The following is a 27,498-nucleotide window of genomic DNA, read 5'->3' as shown; positions in this document are numbered from 1 at the left end:
GTTTCCAAACATTATCACACTCAGCATATCAACTAAGGATTATGAAACTTGAAATATAAGACTGGTATATAAAATCATTGACACCATCAACACCATCAGCCATAGCACTCTTACCACAGTATCAGAAGGGATTCACCTCTGAGACTTGAACACAAAACCTCAGCTGACACTCTGGTATGGCACTGAGGGAGAGCTGTACTATCAGAGATACTGCATTTTGGATGAGGCGTTCAACAGAGGTCACTGGGGTGGATGGAAATGATTTCTTAGTGCTGTTCAAAGAAAACTTGGAGGACTCTCTCTGTCAAGTGGCTGATATCTATTCTTCAGCCAACATCACTGAAGACAGATTATCTGATCACTGTCACAATATTGTTTATGAGAGTTCATTGGAAGGTTAGTGTTGTGTGTCCTATTTATAATAGAGTCTGATCATCAAAGCATATTGAAGTGGCTGCAAGATACTCTGTGAAGGGCTCTATATAGGTTTTTCTCTAATCTAATTCAAAGGCATATATTTCATTCTCAAATGTTCTCAAATCCAAACATCCTTATTTCGGAGAATAGCTCTAGAAAGAAGTCATAGATGAATATATCATTGTGAGATTAAGGTATTTTTGATGCATTATTACACATCTCTGGAGCAGGTGGGACTTAAAACTAGGCCTCCTGGCTCAGAGATAAGGACACTGCCAATGTCTTGCAAAAGCTCCCACTGTTGGGCTAAATATTATTGTGATAATAATTATCGCCTGGCTGACCTCCTCATTTTAATAGTTGGGATGGGAAACGAGGGTCCTTCCCAGGTAGTGACTGACCAAAGCACAGGAAGTGGCTCTTTAAACCACTCTTGGTTTGCATATGCAGCTTTGAGACTTTTCATGGTTGAAGCCAGTTACTCAGAATACTGGCAATCTATCATAGGGCTCAGAACAGAGTTATTTTAGTACTTTTTAACTTATTGATCCATATTGTGCTAGTGATGGTCAGCATGTGGAAATTTCTGACAGTAATAGCTGGTGTCTTAGATATACTTTAATATCTGTCAGACGTGTTAATCATGTTATGATGAGTAACTGCTTTGCATTTTCCATGGTAAAGCCTTAATAGCGTTCATAGAAACCTATCTCTTGAAAATACTGTTGACACTATAAATGCGTTATGGCCCATAGTAAATAATTAGTGGTAACCATTGACTGAATTATTTGTGTAATGGTGCTGACAATAAACAAATTCACTGCTGATTAATGACATTGTGTTTTTTGTTACTGTAGGATTGAGTGACTTACTGTAGCGAAGCACTTACTGGGCCTTGGGGACATTTTACATGGCCGCAATCAGTTTCCTTTGCTATCCCCGGGTCACACTTCCAATAACTCAAAGGCTTAATGTTTGCTGCATTTTTGCCCATTGCATCTGTAACCTCAGTAAAAATCCTAGGTCTCCTCTGCTCTTGACCTCCACCATGCACTGCCGGACCCCAGGGGTCAGCCCTGGACAGGATGTGGCCTATCCATACTTGCCCTGGGTGAGAGTGCAGTGCCCCGTGAGATAACCTCACAGATTGGGAGTGGAAAAGCCCAGAGCAGCGCAGTGAGTGCCGAAGGGTCATCCTGTGTCAGTGAGAGGAAATAAGCCAGCACAGAGCAGCATCTGCCTTCTGTGAATCCACTGCCGGGGGTTTGATTAATTTATTGTCTCCGCCTGGATAATTTGTCATAATCTCCTGCCAGTCAGCATGATCAATCATCATTCAGAGAAATGAAATTTCTTATGTGAAGATTATCAGTCTATGACAGACCATGTATGATTCAATTATCCGACAGTCCTGAGTGTTTCATTTAAACCGTAGTAGCAAAACAATGTAAGAAATAATGACAAAATTTTATCAGACTTTAGCGAAATTGTGTCAGGCGCTTGCCTGTTTAAGGCTACAATCTGCATTAATTTGTTATTCTTATGAAGGGGAGCACTGACAGTACCAAAGGAAGTGAACTCCTTTGCCCTTACCCAACATGGAATCGAGATGAGACAATCAGCGAACAAAAGAGTGTGCTGTTGTTCAAATTAAATCATTCTATTCCACATTGTCCCTCAAGCAGCTATCAGGCTAACCCCTTCACTGCAACATTCTTGCTAAAGCATAACCTCTTATGCAACATATGTTCTGTTTGGTGACTCTCTGTGTAAAAGAAGTGCTTTCATTCAGTAAATATACCATGTCCTCTTGCACAGTCCCTGTCCAGTCTCATTGCATGGCCCTCCCAACGTGGTACAGTAATACTGCTGGCACGCCTATGTGCCTTATTATAGATAATGCATTTTATGGTCAGGCCAATTTGGCATTGGTTCAAACACTAAAGCAAAAATAGAAATTGCTAGAAATGTTCAGTGGGACAGGCAGCATCTGCGGGAGAGAGGGAGAAACACAATTTGAGTTTCAGGTTCATCAGAGTTTGAATGAAAGGTCATTGAGCTGACAAGCAGTTGACTGACCTGAACTCCACGTAATGAAGTTTTGAGCAGGTCATACCCATCATTAACTGTGTTTCTCTCTTCGCAGACACTAGCAAGTTATTAACTTCTTCCAGCATTTTCTGTTCCTATTGGCAATTGCTTTTGCACATTTATGTGAACATAAAACCACAGTAGGCCATTCAGCCCGTTGAGTTTGCTCTGCCATTCAAATGAGATCAATGCTAACTCTACTTTTCCTGCCTTAACCTCATAACTCTTGATTCCCTTACTGATTAAAATTCATAGAATAGTAGAATCCCTACAGTGTGGAATCAGGCCATTTAGGGGTTAGCCTGATAGTTGCTTGATGGACAATTTAGCCCGAGTCCACACCGAACTCTGAAACAGCATCCCTCCCAAACCCACCCCATCCCTATAACCATGCATTTTCCATGGCTAACCCACCTCGCCTGCATATCATTGGACACAATGGCTAATTTAGCCATGGCCAATCCACCTAATCTGCACATATTTGGACTGTGGGAGGAAAATGGAGCACCCGGAGGAAAGCTGGTGGTCTACCTTTCAATCTCAGCCTTGAATTAATTAATAACACAGCATGAGCCATTTGCAGTAAAGAACTCCACAGATTCACAACTCTCTGAGGGAAGAAATTGCTCCTCATCTCTGTCTTAAATGGGTGACCCCTTATTCTGAGATTTTGCACTCGACTCCCTCATACAGGGAATCAATCTTTCAGCATCTATCCTGCAAGTCCTCTAAGAATCCTGTATGTTTCAAAAGGTCACCTCACATTCTTTGACATTCCAATGAGTACTGGCCCCATTAGCTTGGATGGCTGTGGAGTGACCAACAGTGTGGGTTCAATTCCCACACTGGCTGAGTCACTAAAAAGGTATTGACCTCACCTCTTGCCTGAGATGTGGTGACTCTCAGGTTAAATTAGTCACTAGTCATGTCTCTCACTCTCTCTCTCTCTCTCTGATCGGAGAGCAGGTCTCAGGTTAATGTTGACTGCTAGTTTTTAATTTTTAAATTCCACCTCCTCTCCTAAATGCATTCTTGCCTTGTGCCACAAAGCTACACAGGTACAGCTTCTCATGTGTACCTTGTTTGAAAGGCCATAATGTGGAGGTGGCCAGTTGGACTGTGGTGGACAACAGCCGAAGTCACACAACACCAAGTTATGGTCCACCTGACGAACGAGCAGCACTCTGAAAGCTTGCGATTTCAAATAAACATGTTGGACATGTGACTACTGGTGTCATGTGACTACTCAGCACAAATGAGCCAAAGCAGTGAATACTTACGCATGGGATGCATCAATTCAGAACACGGTCAGATTCATGTCTTCAGGGTTTCAGAAGGAGGTGACCTTGACCCTTAGGCCCAGTACAGAGAATCCACTGCTGTCCTAACAGTGAGCAGCTAGCTGAGCACTGACAGGGCAGACACATGGAACCTTCAAAGTCTATGCAACTCAGAAATTGGCAGTACATTTAACCACTAAAGCATCAGCTCTCCTTCGGTTAGAATAAAGACCTATAATCCTATGGCATTGTTTGCTATTTATAGTGTTTGCAGAGGCACAGTTCCAAATCACATTTAATTTGATGGTTCATATCAGTGAATTAACAAATGCAGAATTTTTTTTTTCTCTAGCTGATTCTATTGGTACAGTTTTAATCCTCTGCAAAAGCACTTGGCTGCCTCGCAAGAGGCTGTGAAAAGAAATTAAAATCCATATCCTGTTTTAGCAAGTTTATAAATCATCGTGGATTGGATAATCAATTAAATGATTCAATGCTTCTGTTTTGCTCTACCATTTTTTGTGATGTTGGGTCGGTCCCACTACCAACTCTAACTCAAGTAATTAAAATGGCTGAAGAACTGGGAAAGAAGGGAGATGAAAGATGTTCTGAGTCTGCAGAAAGCCTCATTCTTGACAGCGGAGGAGTCAGGCTGTGTGTGTGTGCGTGTGTGCGCTTGCTAATCTGGAACAGCTTCCATTGATGGGATGTGCCTCGAAAATGTCTCTGAAACATTGCCTGCTTAATGTTGTCATTCGAACAAGACAACAGTATCAGCATAGTAGGGGACTTCATATCCAAGATAGATGTTTCATCCTTTCAGAAAGGAACTCCTGACCTTGAGCTTAAGCATAAATTTAAAAATATATGCTTTTGGATTTCATTGAGGAGCGAATTACAGTAGATGCTGGAATCTGTACTGAAAATTTTAAAAATTGCTGGAGATCACAGTGGGTTAGGAAGCATTCATGGAAAGAGAGCAAGCTAACGTTTCGAGTCTAGATGACTCTTCATCAGAGCTGAGTTGAGTCAAGTACGGAGATAAAAGATTGATAATAGAATCCCTACAGTGTGGAAACAGGCCCTTCGGCCCAACAAGTTCACGCCGACCATCCGAAGAGTAACCCATCCAGACCCAATCCCCTACATTATGCACCTAACCTACACATCCCTAAACACTGTGTACAATTTAGCATGGCCAATTTACCTGACCTGCAATTCTTTAGACTACGGGAGGAAATCAGAGCACTTGGATGAAATCCACGCAGACACAGGGAGAATGTGGAAACTCCCCACAGACATTCACCTGGGGATGGAATCAAACCCAGGTCCCTGGTGCTGTCAGGCAGCAGTGCTAACCATTGAGTAAAAAGTGAGGTCTGCAGATGCTGGAGATCACAGCTGAAAATGTGTTGCTGGTCAAAGCACAGCAGGCCAGGCAGCATCTCAGGAATAGAGAATTCGACGTTTCGAGCATAAGCCCTTCATCAGGAATAAGAGAGAGAGAGAGCCAAGCAGGCTAAGATAAAGGGTAGGGAGGAGGGACTGGGGGGAGGGGCGATGGAGGTGGGATAGGTGGAAGGAGGTCAAGGTGAGGGTGATAGGCCGGAGTGGGGTGGGGGCGGAGAGGTCAGGAAGAGGATTGCAGGTTAGGAGGGCGGTGCTGAGTTCAAGGGAATCGACTGAGACAAGGTGGGGGGAGGGGAAATGAGGAAACTGGAGAAATCTGAATTCATACCTTGTGGTTGGAGGGTTCCCAGGCGGAAGATGAGGCGCTCCTCCTCCAGCCGTCGTGTTGTTGTGTTCTGCCGGTGGAGGAGTCCAAGGACCTGCATGTCCTCGGTGGAGTGGGAGGGAGAGTTAAAGTGTTGAGCCACGGGGTGATTGGGTTGGTTGGTTCGGGCGGCCCGGAGGTGTTCTGTGAAGCGTTCCGCAAGTAAGCGGCCTGTTTCACCAATATAGAGGAGGCCACATCGGGTGCAGCGGATGCAATAGATGATGTGTGTGGAGGTACAGGTGAACTTGTGGCGGATATGGAAGGATCCCTTGGGGCCTTGGAGGGAAGTGAGTGTGGAGGTGTGGGCGCAAGTTTTACATTTCCTGCGGTTGCAGGGGAAGGTGCCGGGGGTGGAGGTTGGGTTGATGGGGGGTGTGGATCTGACGAGGGAGTCACGAAGGGAGTGGTCCTTGCGGAACGCTGATAGGGGAGGGGAGGGAAATATATCCTTGGTGGTGGGGTCCGTTTGGAGGTGGCGGAAATGGCGGCGGATGATACGTTGTATGCGGAGGTTGGTGGGGTGGTAGGTGAGAACCAGTGGGGTTCTGTCTTGGTGGCGGTTGGAGGAGAGGGGCTCAAGGGCGGAGGAGCGGGAAGTGGAGGAGATGCGGTGGAGGGCATCATCGATCACGTCTGGGGGGAATCTGCGGTCCTTGAAGAAGGAGGCCATCTGGGCTGTGCGGTGTTGGAATTGGTCCTCCTGGGAGCAGATGCGGCGGAGACGAAGGAATTGGGAATATGGGATGGCATTTTTACAGGGGGCAGGGTGGGAGGAGGTGTAGTCCAGGTAGCTGTGGGAGTCAGTCGGTTTATAATAGATGTCTGTGTTGAGTCGGTCGCCCGAGATAGAAATGGAGAGGTCTAGGAAGGGGAGGGAGGAGTCTGAGATGGTCCAGGTGAATTTCAGGTCGGGATGGAAGGTGTTAGTAAAGTTGATGAACTGTTCAACCTCCTCGTGGGAGCACGAGGCAGCGCCGATACAGTCACTTGACTCCCACAGCTACCTGGACTACACCTCCTCCCACCCTGCCCCCTGTATGACTCCCACAGCTACCTGGACTACACCTCCTCCCACCCTGCCCCCTGTAAAAATGCCATCCCCTATTCCCAATTCCTTCGTCGGCTCGATGGTAGGAGACAGAGGGTGTTGGTGGAGGGTTGTTTTTCAGACTAGAAGCCTGTGACCAGCAGTGTTCTACAGGGATCAGTGCTGGGTCTACTTTTGTTTGTCATTTTTATAAGTGATTCAGGTGAGGATTTAGGAGGCCTGGGTAGTAAGTTACGGCTGACACCAAAATTGGCAGTATGAAGAAGGTTTTCTAAGATTACAACAGAATTGTGATCAACTGGGTTAATAGGCTGAGGAGTGGTAGATGGAGTTCAATTTGGACAAATGCAAGTGCTGCATTTTGGTAAAACAAACAAGGAGAAAGTGAGGACTGCAGATGCCGGAGATCAGAGTCGAGAGTGTGGCGCTGGAGAAGCACAGCAGATCAAACAGCATCCAAGAAGCAGGAGAATCGACATTTCAGACATAAGCTCTACATCAGGAAAACAAACAGAGGCAGGACTTATATGGTTAATGATAGTGTCCTGGGTATTATTACCATCACTCCCTGGGTAGTGTTGCCAACAGGGAAACCTAGGGGTTCAGGTACATAGTTCTTCAAAGTTGCATCACAGATAGACAGGGTGGTTAAGAAGGTGTTTAACACACTTAGAGTCATAAAGTCAAAGCTATACAGCATGGAAATGGACCCTTCGGTCCATGCCGACCAGTTATCCCAACCCAATCTAGTCCCACCTGCCAGCACCCGGCCCATATCCCTCCAAACCCTTCCTATTCATATACCCATCCAAATGCCTCTTAAATGTTGCAATTGTAGCAGCCTCCACCAGTTCCTCTGGCAGCTCATTCCATACAAGTACCACCTTTTGTGTGAAAGTATTGTCCCTTAGGTCACTTTTATATCTTTCCCATCTCACCCTAAACCTATGCCCTCTAGTTCTGTACTCCCCAGGGAAAAGACTTTGTCTATTCATCCTATCCACGCCCCTCATGATTTTATAAACCTCCGATGCTGCAGGGAAAACAGCCCCAGCCTATTCAGTCTCTCCCTATAGCTCAAATCCTCCAACCCTGGCAACATCATTGTCAGTATTTTCTGAACCCTTTCAAGTTTCATAACATCCTTCCGATAGGAAGGAGACCAGAATTGCACACAATATTCCAACAGTGGCCTAACCAATGACCTGTCAGCCACAACATGACCTTCCAACTCCTGTACTCAATACTCTGACCAATAAAGGAAAGCATACCAAACATCTTCTTCACTGTCCTATCTACCTGTGACTTTACTTTCAAGGAGGTATGAACCTGCATTCCAAGGTCTCTTTGTTCAGTAATACTCCCGAGGACCTTACCATTAAGTGTATAAGTCCTGCTAAGATTTGCTTTCCCAAAATGTAGCACCTCACATTTATCTAAATTATTGCTTAGACATTTGGGTACAGGAGTTGAGATGTCACATTGAAGCGTACAAGGTGTTGCTGAGGGCTCTTTTGGAGTGCTGTGTCCAGTTCTGGTCACCCTGTTATAGGAAGGATATTATTAACTTGGAGAGGGTTCAGAAAAGATGTACCAGGATGTTGCTAGGTCTGGAGGGTTTGAGTTAAAATGTGGGGCTGGATAGGCTGAGACTTTTTTCACTGGAGCATAGGAGATTGAGGGGTGATCTTATCGATTTTGTAAAATTATGAGGGGCACAGGTAGATTAGATTACTTACAGTGTGGAAACAGGCCCTTTGGCCTAACAAGTCCATACCGACCCGTCGAAGCGCAACCCACCCATTCCCCTACATTTACCCCTTTACCTAACACTACGGGCAATTTAGCATGGCCAATTCACCTAACCTGCACATCTTTGGGAAACTGGAGCACCTGGAGGAAATCCACGCAGACACGGGGAGAACGTGCAAACTCCACACAGTCAGTCGCCCGAGTCGGGAATTGAACCCGGGTCTCTGATGCTGTGAGGTAGCAGTGCTAACCACTGTGCCGCCATGCCACACACCAAGGTAAGGTGACTAACAAAGGTCTTTTCCCCATGGTGGGGAATCGAAATTGAAAACTAAGGGTGACAGGAGAAAGATTTAAAAGGGACCTGAAGGATATCTTTTTCACACAAAGGTTGTTTCATGTGTAGAATGAACTGCCATAGGAAGTGGTCAATGTAGATATAGTTATAACATTTAAAAAAACATTTGGATAGATACATGAACAAGAAAGGTTAGGGGGATATGGGCCAAACGCAGGCAAGTGGGATTAGGTTAGTTTGGGAAACTTGGTCGGCATAGATGAATTGGACCAAAGTCTGTTTCCATGCTGCATGACTCTATGAGTCTATGATTCTAGAATTACTTCAGTCTGTTCCATGGGGCAGGCCTGATGATATTGAGTGTTCATTAGTCAGCTAAATCGCTGGCCACATTCATCCACCAGATGAATTCAGAGCCAGGTAGGTGCATGTACTGCTTGCTGAGAGCTGCCAGTCTATTAAAGACCAGTGCTACCAGGAGAGCTACAGCTGATGACAATGCACTCACCCAAGGCCCAGGATCCCTTATGGACACCAAGCCAAAGGTCAGTAAGGAAATGTGAGGTGGGCAATACAGGCAATGCAGGTTGGCTCTCAGCATCCCCTCCACCTCACCCCACACCCCCTAAGTTTCTAAGCCAGATCTCACACTCGGGCAAGGAGTGCCTTTCAATGAAGAACCCCTCTCCCAGGGAGGTCACTGGCTAACCCAAGGTGGCCTTTGGGAGACAAGGAAAAGCATGACTGTTTCTATTTCAAACTCAAACTAGTGTTAAAGTTGTGGTGGACTTAGGTCAATTGGTTCACTGATGAATCTAACTAATAGACCACCAGAAAGGGATAGGAATCCCACGATGGAAACTCATGTGGGACCACTTCCATGATTAACTGGGCCACCATATTTCTTGGCCTGACAGGCTACATTAAATCCTGTCAGAGCAGAGAAAACCCAGCACTGTCTCCTCTGTAAAGCTGTTGAGCTTGTTGATGGCAATTGAGAATTTCAGAAGAGTGATTGGTAGATTTTCTGTGTAGGTTGGTTATGAAGGGTTACTGAACCTAGGCACGTTAACAAAGTTAAGATACAGGGCTTCAATATTTAAAAATCTATTTTTTCTTAATAAAAATATATTATATGAAAAAAGATACAGGACTTCCAAGATCGAACTGAATGGTTGAACTGATTTGAGGGGCTGAATGGCCCACACCTGTTGCTAAGTTACAAATTGCAAATATCATGGTTATAGGTGAAAAAAGTGCATGTGTGGAAGTGAGAAGCTGGTGTTAGTTTCACTGGGCAATGATTGAAAATGCAGTCATTACAACCTCCAAATCCAGGCCGTTATTTAGAGTCAATTACTTCAGCAATGAAGAAAAGACAGCATTTCTAAATATATTTTTAAGGCTTTTTTATCTGCAATGTTGATAGCTCCAAAAGAGTGGGGAAAAATCAGAATTAGAAAAATTTAAACAAAAAAATCTGGTGAGCTTTAACAAAGAACAGTTTGCTTACACAGATGTCCTTCTTGTTCACTACAGGTATAATAGCCATGTCAGATTTTAAGGTTCCCTCATGACCTAATTAGCTTAGTAACTGAGCCTGATCTAACTTTGGCTTATCAGAGGAGAATTAATACTTTAACTTCACCAGCTTGGCAGGTGGCCTCACTGAAGTCCTTTTCTTTGCCTGGAGTATTTCCCTTTTCCATCTCCTCCTCACAAATCACAAGTTTCACTTGCCGGCACTTCCCTTCACACCGTGCCCCAGCCATGTGCTGAGCTTCCAGCTGGCCCCCTGGGAATGCCGGGAAGGGGCGGGGCAGCTTTGCTCATGGAACAAGACAGATGAGCTGTTAACATTATACCCTCCAGAGAAATAAAGCTCCATTTCTGCCAGGTCCCCCACATTGTGGCTTTAGCTGAGAGTTAAGTGAGCCTCCACTCTCGCCAGAAGGGCCAAGTGTTATCTTTGAAACCCTACGGTGTGGAAACGGGCCATTTGGCCCAACAAGTCCACACCAACCCTTCAAAGCATAACCCACCCAGACCCATTCCTGTCCCCTATATTTACCCCTGACTAACCTACACATCCCTGAACACTAAGACCGATTCACCTAAGCTGAACATCTTTGGGAGGAAACTGGAGTATCCAGAGGAAGCCCCACTCAGACATGGGGAAGAGTGTGCAAACTCCACACAATCATCTGAGGCTGAAATCGAACCCAGGTCCCTGGTGCTATGAGGTAGCAGTGCTTACCACTGAGCCACCATGCCGCACCAATATCAGAACACACCAGAATCCCTCGAAGCCCAGCACCAATGAAACATATATGTAGAAAATTATTTGGAACAATAAGCTTAGTTTTTCTGCATGCCAGTAGACATTCCACTTGGCAACAGACCTGATCCAAGTGCAGGCTATAGATTCACCCCTGCAATATTCTACACATTATCTACCCTCAGAGGCCTGCAGCATTACTGCTCTGCATAACAGGATGATCTTAAGTGGTAATAAAGAATTTGTGTTTATGTAATGCTTTTCAGAATTTCACAATATCCCAAGACTCAAAGCCAGTTAATTAAGATTTGAAATTCACTGTTCCAATGTAGGAAAAATGCAGCTCCCACAGACTTTAGCGTGATTGTGATAGTGGCAGTAATTGAAGAATACAAATAAGCACAACACCGGGAGAAAACTCTTGAACAGCTCTTTCCATGGAATCAGAGTGGTCATCTTTTGGATGCGATCTTAAGCCAAAACCACATTTTCCATCACAATCTCTCCTGTCTACATGAGATGGAAAATGTGGCCTAATCCAAAGGATGGCCACTCTGATTTGTCCCTCAGGTCCATGTTGATCATCAAGTACCTATCTATTCTAATCTCATTTTCCAACACTCGGCCCCCTTACCTTGCAGATATTTTTCTAATTGTCCCTCCGTTGCAACCTCTCCCCTCAACTGAGGCATCGTGACCCCCAGGTTAAACCACCATCAGTTGGCTCTCTAAGAGATTATAGCAACGTTACTTTTTAAAAAAATGGTTATTCAATAACTAAATTGCACTTGCCAGTTAGCTGGATGGCTAATTTATGATTTGGAGTTATACCAACAGTATGGGTTCAATTCCAGCCAAGGTTACAGTGAAGGACTCTCCTTCTCAACCTTTCCCCTTACCGGAGGTTAAACCATCACCAGTTGTCTCTCTCTATTGAGAGAGGAGCCCTTTGGTTGGAATCATAGAATCGCTACAGTGTGGAAGCAGGCTTTACATCAGCCTCTGAACAGCATTCCACCCAGATCCACCCTGCTACCTATCGTTGTAACCCTGCATTTCCCATGGCCAACCCACCTAATCTGCACATCCCTGGCTGTTATGGGTAATTTAGCATGACCAACCATCTAACCTTTGGAATGTGGGAGGAAATTGGAGCACTAGGAGGAAATCCACGCAGCCATTGGGAGAATGTGCAAACTCCACACAATTGCCTGATGCCACTCTCTAGGTTCACATGGGCGGTGGCAACTTTACCACCTAATTTGGGGCAGCACAGTGGCACAGTGGTTAGCACTGCTGCCTCACAGCACCGGAGACCCGGTTCAATTCCTGCCTCAGGCAACTCTCTGTGTGGAGTTTGCACATTCTCCCTGTGTCTGTGTGGGTTTCCTCCGAGTGCCCCGGTTTCCTCCCACAATCAAAAGATGTGTAGGCCAGGTGAATTAGCCATGCTAAATTGCCCGTACTGTTAGGTGAAGGGGTAAATGTAGGGGCATGGGCCTGGGTGGGTTGCTCCTTGGAGGGTCGGTGTGGGCTTGTTGGGCTGAAGGGCCTGTTTCCACACTGTAAGTAGAATAGATTACTTACAGTGTGGAATCAGGCCCTTCGTAATCTAATCTAATTTGCCCGTTTCCCCTCCCGATGTAGGGGAAAGGTCATATTTAGCAAGTGGAAAATATAGAGTCAGATACATTAGGGACATTAAAGCGACTCTTGGATAGGCACATGGACGATGGTACAATGAAGGGTATATAGGTTAGTTTGATCGAAGTATAAAAGGAAGGCAGAACGTCGAGGGCCAAATGTGCTGTACTGTTCTATGTTCTATGTAAAGGAGTTTGGATTTCATTTATTAATGTCCAGATAAAATGTTAATTGGAAGAGTTCAGTCTAACACAGCCTACAAATCGATCATTAATCCCTCCCGGCACCCCTCAAACCGGTAGCTCTCCGTTTAGCTGTGAATGGATTAATACGGTCACTAACAGTGTAGAGAGAGAGAGAGAGAACGCGAGGAAAATCAGGCTCAAACTCCAGGAGGCGCAAAAATCAGCATCTTCTCCCAACAACACACAACCATATGTTACATGTAGTCCATAGGTCTGCTGAGAGCACTGAGGGGGGCAGGAACGTGGTCACGGTCAATGCTGCTGCTTTGAATTCGCTTAAAGTTACAAGTTCACCCTCCTGTTGGGTAACATTCAAAAGGAATAGGACTGCACTGGACCGCAATGAAATAATTAATGTATATATAAGTTAATTCCCTCCAAATGGAAATGCCTGTGAAATTAGTCACACAGGCAGATCCGAATCCTCAGCCACTCCCAAATTCCCTCCCCTTGGAACTTCCCCCCTGTCAAACCTTTTAAACATTCGAGCACAGTTACACAGTCAGGCAGGGGAGCAGTGAACTTGCATGCAACTAGTTGGAGTTCCCCCCTCCCTCACCCCCACCACCACTGCGTGCATTCACTGGAAAGTTACTTTGCAAAAACTGCTGCAGCAAAACAGTGGAGTCCTTCTCTTATCTGCTTTCCATCTGTGTCAGACGCACTGACAATGAACTCCAAGCCGTCTCGTTCCATGTAAAAGCGGACTGCGAGGAATTCCAAACTTGCTCGGCGGACTGTCAGCATTTCCTACATTCGCACAAGAGTAGGGCTTTGGTGTATGTGTGTGCGCGCTTGTGTGTAGAGAGAGTCGACTCACCATTTAACATGCCAGATTATCACACCTTGGCTTTGCTTCGTTTAAGCGACTTGTCCGTATGAAGGCATGAAAATCCTGGGGGTCGTGGTTCTATTGACAGGACTCCTGGCTATAGGTAAGAAGTGCCCTTTTATATCTCTCCAAATATTCAAATCTTTTACTGGAAGAGAGAGAGAGAAAAAAAAACAGGCTGTGATCATTTCAATGTGCCACACAAGTTAGAAACTGTTTGGAGTCCTTTGGGAATTTCCTTCAGAAAACGCTGCAGTAATTTTCTACCTGGAGTGAGTTTTATTTTAAAACACTATGGCAAGAGGCCGATCGCTCCCATGTTGGTCATCACGCATCTAGGTATTCCAATCGACCTGTTTTTATACACCTCTGGAGCAGGTGAGACTCGCTCGGTCTCCTCCATCTCGCTGTGGCGTTTCAAGAGCTCAACTACCTCCCTGTCTTGGAAGGTTCCTGCATGCAATACCCTTTTTGAGTCAGTGGGTTTCAGATGACCCCCCCCATTCTGTGGGTGAAATGTTTTCCTCTAACTCTCCTATTCCTTTGCCTTATAATCTGCTCCCTCCACCATTTCCTAATTGTACTCTTTGCCCCCCTCTACTAACAGGAAGAGTTTCTCCCCCATGTCCCTTAGAACTTGGTACACCTCAAATAGATCAAGGTGGCACTGTATGGCTCAGTGGTTAGCACTGCTGCCTCACAGCACCTGGGACTTGGGTTTGACCTCACTCATGGGTGGCTTCTGTGTGGAGTTTGCACATTCTCCCTGTGGGCGGCACGGTGGCACAGTGGTTAGCACTGCTGCCTCACAGCGCCTGAGACCCGGGTTCAATTCCCGCCTCAGGCAACTGACTGTGTGGAGTTTGCACGTTCTCCCCATGTCTGCATGGGTTTCCTCCGGGTGCTCCGGTTTCCTCCCACAGCCCAAAGATGTGTAGGTCAGGTGAATTGGCCACGCTAAATTGCCCGTAGTGTTAGGTAAGGGGTAAATGTAGGGGTATGGGTGGGTTGCGCTTCGGCGGGTCGGTGTGGACTTGTTGGGCCGAAGGGCCTGTTTCCACACTGTAAGTAATCTAATCTGTGTCTGTATGGGGTTCCACCAGATGCTCTGCTGTCCAGAGATGTGCAGGTTAGATGGATTGGCCATGCTAGATTGCCCATAGTATCTCGGAATGTGCAGGTACAGTTACGTGCCCACCATAGCTGATTTAGACAAGACCCTCTGTACCCTCTCTCATTCATTCACATCTTTCCTCTTATCAACTCAATGCACCTTTTCCACAGGTTTTAGCTTGGGCAGAGTACGTGCTATTATCCAACACTTCCTTTATCTGTTCGTCTGCTTACTCCTAGTTGGTTCATTGGCCTGTCAATAGGGAGTGGGTCAGTTGGATGCCCACTCCTCTGTAGGTCCCAGACAGTAAGGTGGCACCTCCCTTTCTCTCACTTTCCCATGCCAACCTAGCATCATTCAGACCCAGCGCTGTTCACCCATTACCCCAGTGTCTACAGGCAATCTCATCCTATTCTCCATATGGAAATGGCAGGGGTCGGTGGGTGCGTGGTAAAGAAGAGAGAACCAGCTATAAGATAGAAAGTATATTGCGGCACTTTGAATGCAAAATTTGGATTTTCACCCTCTCTGGGTACTTTACAGCTTTAAGGGAATCCTCGCTGAGTATTGTAAACTGCCACTACAATTCTGTCTTTGAGTTTGTGCAGTGCACACAGTCAAAACTATGCTGATTTGTGCCAGTTTGCGTTCGATGGTACAGCGTGATTCTGTAAAAGGAAATTACCTACCAAGCTTGAACTGTAGTACACCCAGAGTGTTGTGCGGTCTGCAGTGCATTTCAAATGTTCACAATTTCCCACATGATCGAATGAAACAAAACAGTACTTTTGGCCCATTTGGTTCTTTAAGAACAAAGAAAATTACAGCACGGGAACAGACCCTAAGGCCCTCCAACCCTGCATCGATCCTCTATCTAAACCTGTCACCTATTTTCTAAGGATCTGTATTCCTCTGCTCCTTCCCCATTCATATATCTGTCTAGATACATCTTAAATGATGCTATCATGCCCACCTCTACCACCTTTGCTGGCAACATGTTCCAGGCACTCACCACCCCATGCATATCTCACTTAAACATTTCCTCTTTCAACTTGAACTCATGACCCCAAGTAATTGAGTCCCCCACTCTGGGGAAAAAAGCTACTTGCTATCCACCCTGTCTATACCTCTCATGATTTTGTAGACATCAGTCAGGGCCACCCTCAACATCTGTCTTTCTAATGAAAATAATCCTAATCTGCTCAACCTCTCTTCATAGCTAGTGCTCTCCAAAACAGGCAACACCCTGGTGAACCTCCTCTGCACCGTCTCCAAAGCATTCACATCCTTCTGGTCATGTGGTGACCAGAACTGTACGCAGTATTCCAAATGTAGCTGAACCAATGTCCCATACAACTGTAACATGACCTGCCAACTCCTGTAGTCAATACCCTGTCCGAAGAAGGAAAGCATGCCGTATGCCTTCTTGACAACTCTATTGACCTGCATTGCCACCTTCAGGGTATAATGGACCTGAACACCCAGATCTCTCTGTACATCAATTTTCCCTGGGGCTTTTTTTGTTTACCGTATAGTTCGCTCTTGAATTGGGTCTTCCAAAATGCATCGCCTTACATTTGCCCAGATTGAACTCCATCTGCCATTTCTCTGCCCAACTCTCCGATCTATCTATATTCTGCTGCATTTTCTAACAGTCCCCTTCACTATCTGCAACTCCACCAACCTTAGTGTCATCTGCAAACTTGCTAATTAGACCATCTATACCTTCCTCCAGATCATTTATATAATATCATTAACAACAGTGGTTCCAACATAGATCCCTATGCAAAACCTGGTCACAGTTCTCCATTTTGAGAAACTCCCTTCCACTTCTACTCTCTGTCTCCTGCTGCCCAGCCAGTTCTCTATGTATTCTCACTAGTACACCCTGGATCCCATGCGACCACATTTTCTCCATCAGCCTACCATGGGGAATCTTATCAAGTGCCTTACTAAAGTCCATGTCTCTGACATCGACAACCCTTCCCTCATCAATCAACTTTGTCACTTCCTCAAAGAATTCTATTAAGTTGGTAAGACATGACCTTCCCTGCACAAAACCATGTTGCCTATCACTGAGAAGCCAATTTTCTTCCAAATGTAAGTATCTTCCCCTACCACTGATGTCAGGTTCACTAGCCTATAATTGCATGGATCATCCCTGCTACTCTTCTTAAACCACGGGACAACATTAGCAATTTTCCAGTCCTCCAGGACCTCACCTGTATTCAAGGATACTGCAAAGCTATCTGTTATCGGCAGATGTCTGTAAAAGCATTGTTCCCTTTACCCAAAGCCCTACAATTTGTCCCCTTCAAATATTCACACAATTTTGAAGAGTTCCTGGTTTCTGTGATGCCCTGCACTTGTTAAATGTTTTGCTATTTAGATTTTTAATTCTAAACAAAATATTGCAGTGGTAACTTTTTAATGTCTGTGTGGAGTTTGCACCTTCTCCCGTGTCTGCGTGAGTTTCCTCCGGGTACTCCAGTTTCCTCCCACAGTCCAAAGATGTGCAGGTTAGGTGAATTGGCCATGCTAAATTGCCCATAAGTGTTAGGTGCATTCGTCAGGGAATAGGTCTAGGTGGGTTGCTCTTTGGTGTGGACTTGTTGGGCCGTAGGGCCTGTTTGCACACTGTAGGGAATCTAATCATCTAATCATCTAATCTACAGCACTTTCGGGTGGCATGGTGGCTCAGTGGTTAGCACTGCTGCTTCACAGCACCAGGGACCTGGATTCAATTCCATCCTCAGGTGACTCTCTGTATGGAGTTTCCGCATTTTCCCCATGTCTGTGGGTTTGCTCTGGACATTCCTGATGAAGGACTTAAGCCCAAAACATCTAACGTCCTGCTCCTTGGATGCTGCCTGACCTGCTGTGCCTTTTCGGAGCCACGCTTTTTGAATGCCCTTTCCTCCCGCAATCCAAGGTGTGCAGGTTAATTGGATTGGCCATGCTAAATTGCCCTGTCGCGTCCAGGGATGTGCATGCTAGGTAAATCAGCCAAGGGAAATGCAGTATTACAGGGATGGGGTGAATCTGGGTGGGATGCACATCAGAGGGTCAGCATGGACTCAATGGGCTGAGTAGTCTGCACCTGCAATGTAGGGGTTCTATGATCCCTCCCTCCACTATTGACAATGGAAGTTGCTGGATAAATCTGAATGCCCCAAATTTGTTTCCTCCCAACCTGCACCCTGTCTAGTTATAAAAGTGGAGCACTTTTATCTGCATGTTGCAAAACACCCAGGAAAGCCTAAAGCTGGTCTCTTCAAAAGGCAGAGCAAGCCATTCAAAGTGTCTGGAGAGCTTTGTTTCACAGTAAATGGGAGTTATACTGCAGCCAGCACACACTTGAGATGCTTGCAAGACTCTTTTAGAAGATCTCCAAGGATTAGGATCTTAGGGTGAGTCAGGTAACATTAGATGACCACTTTCATGCACTGATAGATAACTTTCATGCTCACATGCAATGTATTTGGTATCTTCCCCAGCAGAATGGGTATGAGAGGCCCTACATTTGCCTGTATTACTTACAAGCAAAGTGGCTTTGAGACTTTCCAGTTACTTGATGTTTGACTCAGTTTAAAAGGAGCAAACCATGAAGAATGAAACAAACCGTGTCCGTGCCAACACATGATGTACTTGCTTGCAGCAATGCTATTTATTTTGGACTCTACTTTTGAGGACAATGTAGATGGTGCAAGTTTTATCAGTGGGAGGGTGGGGATTGTAACTGTGCAGAGTTCTGCACAACAGTACAGCATTGAGGTGAGAGAGTTCTACAAGCCATGCAACATTGCAAAGGAAGCACATGTGGGGCAAAAGGCATTTGGGCTCTTGCCTTTATTGCTCAGTCTTTTGAGTATACGAGTTGGGAAATCATGTTGAGGTTGTATAGGACATTGGTGAGACCTCTTCTGGAGTACTGTGCCCAGTTCTGGTTGTCGAGTTATAGGGAGGGTACTATTAAGCTGGAGAAGGTTCACCAAGATATTGCTGGGTTTGGAAGGTTGGAGTTATAAAGAAAGACTGGATAGGCTGGGACTTTTTTCACTGAAGCGTAGGAAATTGAGAGGCGACCTTAACAATATAAAATAATGAAGGGTATAGATAGAGTTAATGGTAATTGTCTTTTCCCCTAGGATGGGGGATTTCAAGACTTGGAGGCACATTTTTAGGGTGAAGAGAGAGAGATTTAAAATGACACGAGGAGTAAATATTTTACACAGAGGGTGATTCGTGTGTGGAATGAACTTTCAGATGAAGTGGTGGATGCAGGTACAATTACAATATTTAGAAGACTTTTGAATAAGTGGGCAGCACAGTGGGCGGCATGGTGGCACAGTGGTTAGCACTGCTGCCTCACAGCGCCTGAGACCCAGGTTCAATTCCCGACTCAGGCGACAGACTGTGTGGAGTTTGCACATTCTCCCCATGTCTGCGTGGGTTTCCTCCCACAGCCCAAAGATGTGCGGGTCAGGTGAATTGGCCATGCTAAATTGCCCGTAGTGTTAGGTAAGGAGTAAATGTAGGGGTATGGGTGGGTTGCGCTTTGGCGGGTCGGTGTGGACTTGTTGGGCCGAAGGGCCTGTTTTCACACTGTAAGTAATCTAATCTAATCTAAGTACATGAGGAGGAAAGGTTTGGAGAGATATGAGCCAGACATGTGGGACTAGTTTAGTTTGGCATTAAGGTCTGCATGGACTGGTTGGGCCAAAGGGTCTGTATCCATGCTGTAAAACTTTATGACTTTATGAGCAGAATGTTCCAAAGTTAGCTCAACAGCTATTGTCCCACACCCAAATATCTTTGTTTTCAGTTAATGATAAAGTTAAACAAAATTGTTTGCTGGAATTATCTGGGAATTATCTGGAATAACCGTTCATTAAAATATTTGCGATGCCTTATAATTTTAGTGCATATGGTGCGCGTGTGTGTGTCAGTGTGTTAATGCCCAGCTGTCTGCTAGTAGTGATCAACTGGGCTCTCTGACAGCATTTAAAATCCAGATCATGATGAATCCAAAGGCTATTCTGTCTGTGAACTGCAAGGGTTCTATGTGAGCAAAGATGCAGAAGAGAGCAAAAGACCCACTATGTTCTTCTGCTAGGAGCAACTCCATAGGAAGGTAACTGGCTGTGAGTAAAATCACAAATTGTTTAATGATTTCAGAAAGAAATGCAACAGTATTGAGGTTTATTGATATAAATGCCTTTGATCTGAATCCCGGTGTTACTCAGGTGCTCAGTATCCTGGACTGAACAGGAGCTGGGGAAGATTATTCTGTTATTCAGTGAGAAAATTACTGATTTACACCTTACTCCAACTATTTTTTTCAATTCCATAACTTTAATACTTTAAGCAAATAAAACTCTATAAGTCTCAAATATGAAATTACATTCCAGTCATTTTTGAGGGAGAGAGTCAAAGAGTTTTGTTTGTTAGCAAAACTTTGTGACATTATCCCCAGCAAGAGTTGGAAGGTTGTGCCTGTTTTGTTTCGGACTGCCTCTTCAGAGGAATTTTTTTTTCTCTCGATCTACTCTGGTCGAATCCAAATGCATCAATTTGGATGCACCCTTTGATTGTTGGCACCAAAAGAGTACAGGTTTAACATATCTAATCTGTCCTCATTTTCACCTTTGATTCACTCCGGTGAAATAAAGCTAAAATACTTGGTAGATCTGGCACCATCTGTGGAGAGGGTTAATACTTCCAGCTCCGTGAGTTCTGTTGCCAAACAGAAGAAAGTCCAGAAGCCTGAAGAAGGGTAACTAGACTAGAAGCATTAACTCTGATGCTGCCGAGTTTCTCCAGCAATTTCTGTTTGTGTTTCAGATTTCCAGGATCCACAGTCCTTTGGTTTTCTTTTTATTACAGAAGAAAATCTAGTCCTTTACCCCAGTCAGGGGTGTTACCATGGCAGTGTGCCCTGATCATTGTAGGGTCTGGTGGTACTAATCTAATGCTTCCTGTGCTATGGATGACACATTAAAGATTTCTGCTGGATCATGCCCAGGCTGTCCATGACTTCCTGTAATATCTTGGACATGGAATCTGAACCCTGGTCTGATTGGATCTGCCCAAGAGGACTATGGTGAGGGTGAGGAATATGGTTCTCAGACGAATAGCCCATGGAAAGCAGCTAGCCATGCTCATGATGTCGAGGAGATACTGGTAGTCAGCATTCCCTCTGAGTGTGCCGTAGAATAGTGAAGAAGGCGTTGGTGTGCTTTCTTTCATTGGTCAAAGCATTAAATATAGGAGTTGGGAGGTCATGTTGTGGCTGTACAGCACATTGGTTAGACCACTTTTGGAATATTGTGTGCAATTCTGGTCTCCCTCCTATTGGAAGGATGTTGTGAAACTTGAGAGGGTTCAAAAACGATTTACAAAGATGTTGCTAGGGTTGGAGGATTTGAGCTATAGGGAGAGGCTGAATAGACTGGGGCTGTTTTCCCTGGAGCGTCGGAGGCTGAGGAGTGACCTTATGGAGGTTTATAAAATCGTGAGGGGCATGGATAGGATAAATGGACTCCCTGGGGTGGGGGAGTCCAGAATTACAGGGCATAGGTTTAGGGTGAGAGGGGAAAGATATAAAAGAGACCTAAGGAGCAACTTTTTCACGCAGAGGGTGGAATGACCTGCCAGAGGAAGTGGCACTTAAAAGGCATCTAGATATGTATATAAATAGGAAGGGTTTAGAGGGATATGGGCCAAGTGCTGGCAAATGTGACTAGATTAGGTTAGGATATCTGGTCGGCATGGATGAGTTGGACTGAAGAGTCTGTTTCTGTGCTGTACATCTCTGAGTCTATGACTTGCTCTGAGGTTCCAAATGTCAGTTCCACACATGGCCCTTGGAGGGAAAAAGAAAATGAGGGAACTCTGCTAAGATCCCCCACCCCACCCCAACTTTTCTTTTGGGCAGGGGTCAACCACTACCACCTTTCTGTTTTGATGAATGGTTTACAAGAGCTGGCACAGGATTCAGGTGCAGTTCCTCTTGTGGTGTGTGGGCTTTTTGCCACCAACCTGGCAGTTTCTGCAGAAAACCTTACAACAACCTCTTGGGGCTGTGGCCAGTATGAACACTGGCTGGTGCAAGCCTGGGTTTTGCATGCCCAACCATTGAAGGATACCTCTCCAGTACCTTGGCATCACTCACCCACTCTGTCTCGCTGTCTACTCCTCTCTTTGCAAGTCTGTCAGCGACTCTCCACTTACTCCTCAGAACAATATTTTTAATACAGGGACTGTTCTGCTTCTGCTGCTATCTGAGCTAGTGGCTTTAAACAGTAGCTCAGCTTTTTCAGCTTCTTCTAAGAAAGTTTGATTTGTTATCTCCTTGAGGTCTTCTAGAGCCCCTGGCAAGGTTTCAGGTAACCAGGTTGGAGGGTGTTCTGTTGGTCATCTCAGCCTCACTGGCCAAGTCATGGAAAATGCCGCATACTTTCTACTGCAGCAGTTCCACCTCCGCTGATCTCAACAGGTTTCTCAGAGAGCAGTGAGGGTGCTATGATCTTTGATTTCCCTCCAGGCCATTTGTTGCATCCTTCACTCTCTCTTCACAGTGCCTCAGTACTGGCTGCATTCTGATTGGAAAGTCATACAGGTTCCAAGCTGTAGGGTTTGGCCCCAGTGTCCCTCCATATTGCTACAAGTTGCTTGCCTCACTGTGGGTAAATGTGGCCACTCTACATTCAGACTTGCAGGGTTTTGTTTAATCTCGTCCCCACTTTCTGGTGTGCCTTTCACAAGGATTATACAGCCTCAGACAGAGCTATCAGCAAGCCTGTTCTGCTCTGACTGTATTTTCAACATGAGGTGTGTGCATGTGCCCCCAATAAATCCCACTGGTTGTTCCCGTAGCTTCTAGCAGTTGGCCTAATCACACCCCCTCTCCTCCACCTCCTGCACAGCTTCTCTCCCTCCCTTTCCATTTCAGAGCCAGTCTTTCTGTCCTGTGCAGGGACCCTGGTGTCTCCCTTCCTATCCCTCGGTTGCTGTACCTCTAGCCTTTTCCAGTTGTTTGGAGGTGACTAGGGGAGGGTTTCTTCAAGAACAGAGGTTTATAGATCAGCTCTCGGTCATCAGCCAGTGGCTGCCCACCTAGCCCCAGTCACTCTCTGTTCCTTGAGGTGTGTTCTTATTGGATGTGTGATGGTGTTTATGATCTCCTCAAGGAGAGTTGTTCCACTGAATTTCTTTTCCTAAGTTGGCTCTGTTTTAAGTATCCATACCCACATGCCAAAAGCTAGCTGCTTAAGCCTTTCAACTTCCAGGTACATCTGAAATTTTGACAGCATGTCTGCGGCAACATGCACTTAAAATGGTCTTTTTGTGCCACCTATGGCATTATCGTCGGGTAAAGAAGACCTTTTGTGAGCTTTCCACAAAGGTTTCCAGTGCAGTAATGAAGACTAATGTTGATCCAGCCACTTGAACTGCTGGGCCACCTGAGCTTAAAAAGAGATAAAGAAAGTTTCTCCTTCTACCTCCTCAAATCTAGGAATTGAATGAGCAAATTGAATTGCCTCCACCTTCAAGTCTGAACTTAATGGTGTCATATTGGATTTTTGCTTCGCTGTTCGAGCGGTCCTTTTCATGCGTCTTTTTCTGAAAATCTTTCTCCTTGCTCTGCACTCTGTTTTCTTTGTCTTGTTTTTATGCTTTCCCTTTCTCACACTTCAAATTTGCGCTGTTCCAATTTTAATCACTTCACCAGTACTCTCTCAATTCCATTAATTTCAGTTTATACACGTTTTTAGAAGTTTTCTGGTTTTTTTTAGGCCAAACTCTAATCCCAAAAACCTCAGTAATTCTGCTAACTCTTTGAGGCAAGAAATACTTAAACCCTCAAATTTAATATTTCTCATAATTCGCTTAGGAATATGCTGGTATCGAATGAAGATGTTTCTATAGTGTAACAATACAAATTCTGGAAAGCCTTTGCAATTCCTCCCTTTTAAAAATTGGTTTCAAAGTGACTATTCTCTAATTTGTTTGTTTCCATCTGTGGATTCAAGTCATGGCACAAGCCCCCATTGCTTCTGGTCAAACTTCCAGTGAGGTTCCCCGATTCAGTAAAATGTCAAGCAACCTACCTCAAACTTGAAATGGATTGTGCTGGAAAAGCACAGCAGGTCAGGCAGCATCTGAGGAGCAGGAGAGCCGATGTTTCAGGCACAAGCCCTTCATCAGAAATATCCTACCCTGAACTGTTTAGCTCCCAAGAGGAGATGAATTAATTGGTTCCCCTTTCTCTTTCACTCACTTGCTCAGTTGGTTATAACTTAAAAATAGTCCCTTCTCTACAGATCCAAATTAATTTATGTTTTAAAAGAAGCCAATTGAACTAAGTTCCTTGAGGTAAAATTGATTTTATTGCTTGCTAAATCTGAGAAATATTAGAGACGAAAAGTCATCTTTTTGAAAAGATGTACAAATCAGATTGGTAGCTGAATTGTTCAAAGTGTGAATACGGCTACTACAGTAAAGATTACAGGTAGCATTGATGTTGTAGTTGTAATCAGTTTCATTACCCTTAGTTTTGCACATCCATTGAGATTTTGTGTTTTTGATGCCTTTTGACTGCAATTGAATTCCAGCATTCAAGATGAGAATGTTCTTTTGTCCCCTTCTCCCTTTATCTGGTTTATAGCACTTGGAGTGAGACAGAATTTCCTTTACCTTAAATTTTAGCATAGTGTAACTAGAGGATACTTTGTGACCTTCACAGTGTGCTAATACATAAACCCAGGCAGGTAAACATGAGGAAGTTCAGTTCCACTTGCACACTCCTGAGGAGTTGTAACTGACATTTTTTTTAAAAAACCTTTGTCTTTTGCCATTTCCATTTGCTCAGGAGGTGACTTATTGTTGTGAAGGGGATTGACAACCACTTGTAGTCATAAGAGGTGACAGTCTAGTCAATTTTGATTTGCCTCTTTCCCCTTTGAAGGACTGTTGTTTGAAGTTCTCTTAACATTGCATTCTCTGGAGTGTTTGCTTTCTCACTTAATTTGCAAAGCACATTTTGGAATTACGAGTTAAAACTATCCACATTAACTTCGGGTTTCAATCTGTTGTCATGCCACAAGATAAAGTCCAAGAGTAGATTTTTCTGGTCAGAGGTTTATTCCAACCCACACACAACCAATTCCAACATCACTCTTCCCCATTCATAAAGATATTTTGATTGATCTATTCAGCGATAGTATGACCAGGTTCCAGGCCTGGTGATTGGTGTTAGCTGGCCAAACGTGATGTTGACTGCAACCTATTGAGATGTACGCAGCCAGAAAGGAAATTAATGGGGAACGCTGGTTATGACAACAACTCTGGAGCAGGAGGGACTTGAACCCAGGCCTCCCACCACTGCCACACAAGAACCCTCTTCACCAACCCTCCTCCCCAGTGATATTCTCACACAGTTAACCCCAATTAATGGTGCAGTCACTTGTTCCACTTGGCCTCAGGCATTTTTTCTAGCTCTTGCTTGACAAGAACAGACCATCTCTGGATCAGTGGTGCTGGAAGAGCACAGCAGTTCAGACAGCATCCAACAAGCAGCGAAATCGACGTTTTGGGCAAAAGCCCTTCATCAGGAATAAAGGCAGAGAGACTGAAGCATGGAGTGCAGTGGGAGAGGGACTCCCTGAGATTCTTGTAGAGAGAGGAGGAAAACTTCTTCAAGACAGGCATCCTTGCTCCAAGGCCTGAGAATCAATGCACTGAATGGGTGAATGGAGCCAAGTTATGAACATCTGCCTTGGTCTGCTTTGGATGAAAGAAGTGATGGAAGTTGAATTACTGGCCTTTTACCTCAGGAAACTTGGAACCTAATTGAGTCTAGATTAATGTAATAATCTCGAGCATGAAAGTTCACTGTGAATTTGAGTAAATGTTGTTGTGGACTTGCAGATTATGAATTTCTCCAGGAAATGATTGTAGGAATTAAGCATCGCTTTGAGTGACAGGTGAACAACGAAGAGTTCTGTGCTCTCGGCAGGTGGCTATTCGTGTCTGCAGCACATCTCTTGTTGACGCATGTTTCTGCACACTCAGCTTCTCACTGTTTTCACAGCCACTTGCTTAACTCAGCACTGCTAAAGATAGTCTGTAATGTGATTTGACAGTAAACATAGGGTGGGGAGGGTGGTTAATAGCAAACGCACCATGGGGTCTGTTTAAATCAACGCGTAATGAGTTCAAGATACCACTGACATTTGCACTAAGCACATTGTCCTTACTTCTCATTGGCAGTGGCCCAACGATGTCTTCTTTGGTTTCCAATAATGGGGGAACATCTTTAAAAGATGCCATTTGGTGTAGATATTTGCTGAAGCTTACAACAAGTATAAAGGGAAGCTTAATTGCATTGGCTGGAGTTGTTCAAAGTACAGCCAAACTGTGACTTATGCTTATGTTGCAAAATGAAGGGAGGTTTTTTTCTAAGAATGAATCATTGTCTTGTCAGGGATCTCACTGACTTCACTAAATTGTTTGACACGACTATACTTGGAATTGGCAAAAATAAATTCACTGGGATTCAAATCCTGGTCAAATTGTAAAACCAGGGAAGGCAGTTTGATCGTTGAAAATTCTGTTTATAATAATCTCAGGCAGCTTGACTGGGTTTTTGACAAGTGCATAGCCATTGATGTCAGGTAGATGAAATTCTCCAAAAATTCTAAATCCCCTTGCCTAAACTGAGATTAGCTGACAGTTGTTCTCAAGATAGAATATTCTGCAGTGGCACAACAACTTGTAGCAATGTTTCACAACTTCACAATAGATCACAGCTTCCTGTGACACATACGCTAGTGCCATTGATTTGAGGTGATCCTTTATAGCAACAACATATATAGCTGTTTTACTATAGGCTTTTAGGTCATAAGGCATTTTGGAGAATTGTATTCAGCCAAAGGTGGGTGGTGAAAAGATGGGGTTAATAGAGGGTGAGATAGAGAGACAGCTGTGGAGCCCAGTGAACATGCACCTACAAGCATCAGGAACACATCAGTAATAACTGCACAGAAAACCTTACGACACATAACAGGTAGGACGCAAGACTTTCTGCAGGTTGTGTTTGAGGTTCAGTCTGAAATTGTATTTATTGCAAAGTTGCAGCTGTCAGGATTCCCAATAATACATGACGTGTTTTCACAAACAGCCCAGGGATATTTCAACGTCGTCTGCTGTTGAGCAATGAAAAAAGACTGCTGGTCGCTTAGGATTCCTCACTGTCTCCAACTCTTAAAATGCGATGTTGACCACAATATCATTTGGTTTAACCATCAGTTAACCATCGTTTTGTGAATCAATTTGGATGATTGTGTCCATCATTGCCATCCATTACATAAAAAGCATAAAGTGATTTCTGCTCAATTGCTTGTCCATTCATATCTTGGTGACTCCAATCATGTCCAAATTCCTTCACTCTGCAACCATTCCTAAATGGTATTCAGCATCTAAACTGTTCATTAGAAAACTGATACAAATATCATGTTGTCTATCAAGGGTACACTGCACAAACATTTTAGTTGAAATTCTTTTCAATTGCTGTTCTCAAGTGCTATAGAAGAGACTATCCCCTTTATACATCAACTTAGTGGACCGCAGTTTCCCTTGCAATTATATATCTGTATGTTCAAGCATAGCAGTACGTTCCAAAGCACTATATAGGAATACCTTCAAATAAGGTTTAGTAC

The 27,498-nt window shown here is 44.6% G+C and overlaps 1 protein-coding gene across 2 annotated transcripts in view; it reads left to right on the top strand.

The window, feature by feature from the left end:
• Positions 1-13,330: 13,330 nt before the first annotated feature.
• Positions 13,331-27,498, top strand: part of vstm4a (V-set and transmembrane domain containing 4a) — a 68,112-nt gene continuing 53,944 nt past the window's right edge. For both annotated transcript variants that reach the window (XM_060854314.1, XM_060854313.1), the window contains exon 1: positions 13,331-13,765. In XM_060854314.1, coding sequence (XP_060710297.1) covers positions 13,717-13,765 — 49 coding nt within the window. In that variant the 5' untranslated portion in view covers positions 13,331-13,716. The remainder of the gene's footprint in view (positions 13,766-27,498) is intronic.

Source organism: Hemiscyllium ocellatum, chromosome 43, assembly GCF_020745735.1.
Source record: "Hemiscyllium ocellatum isolate sHemOce1 chromosome 43, sHemOce1.pat.X.cur, whole genome shotgun sequence".
Taxonomy (NCBI): Eukaryota; Metazoa; Chordata; class Chondrichthyes; order Orectolobiformes; family Hemiscylliidae; genus Hemiscyllium; species Hemiscyllium ocellatum.
Note: the sequence above shows the minus strand (reverse complement) of the source record. Positions and strands in the feature narration are given on the sequence as shown.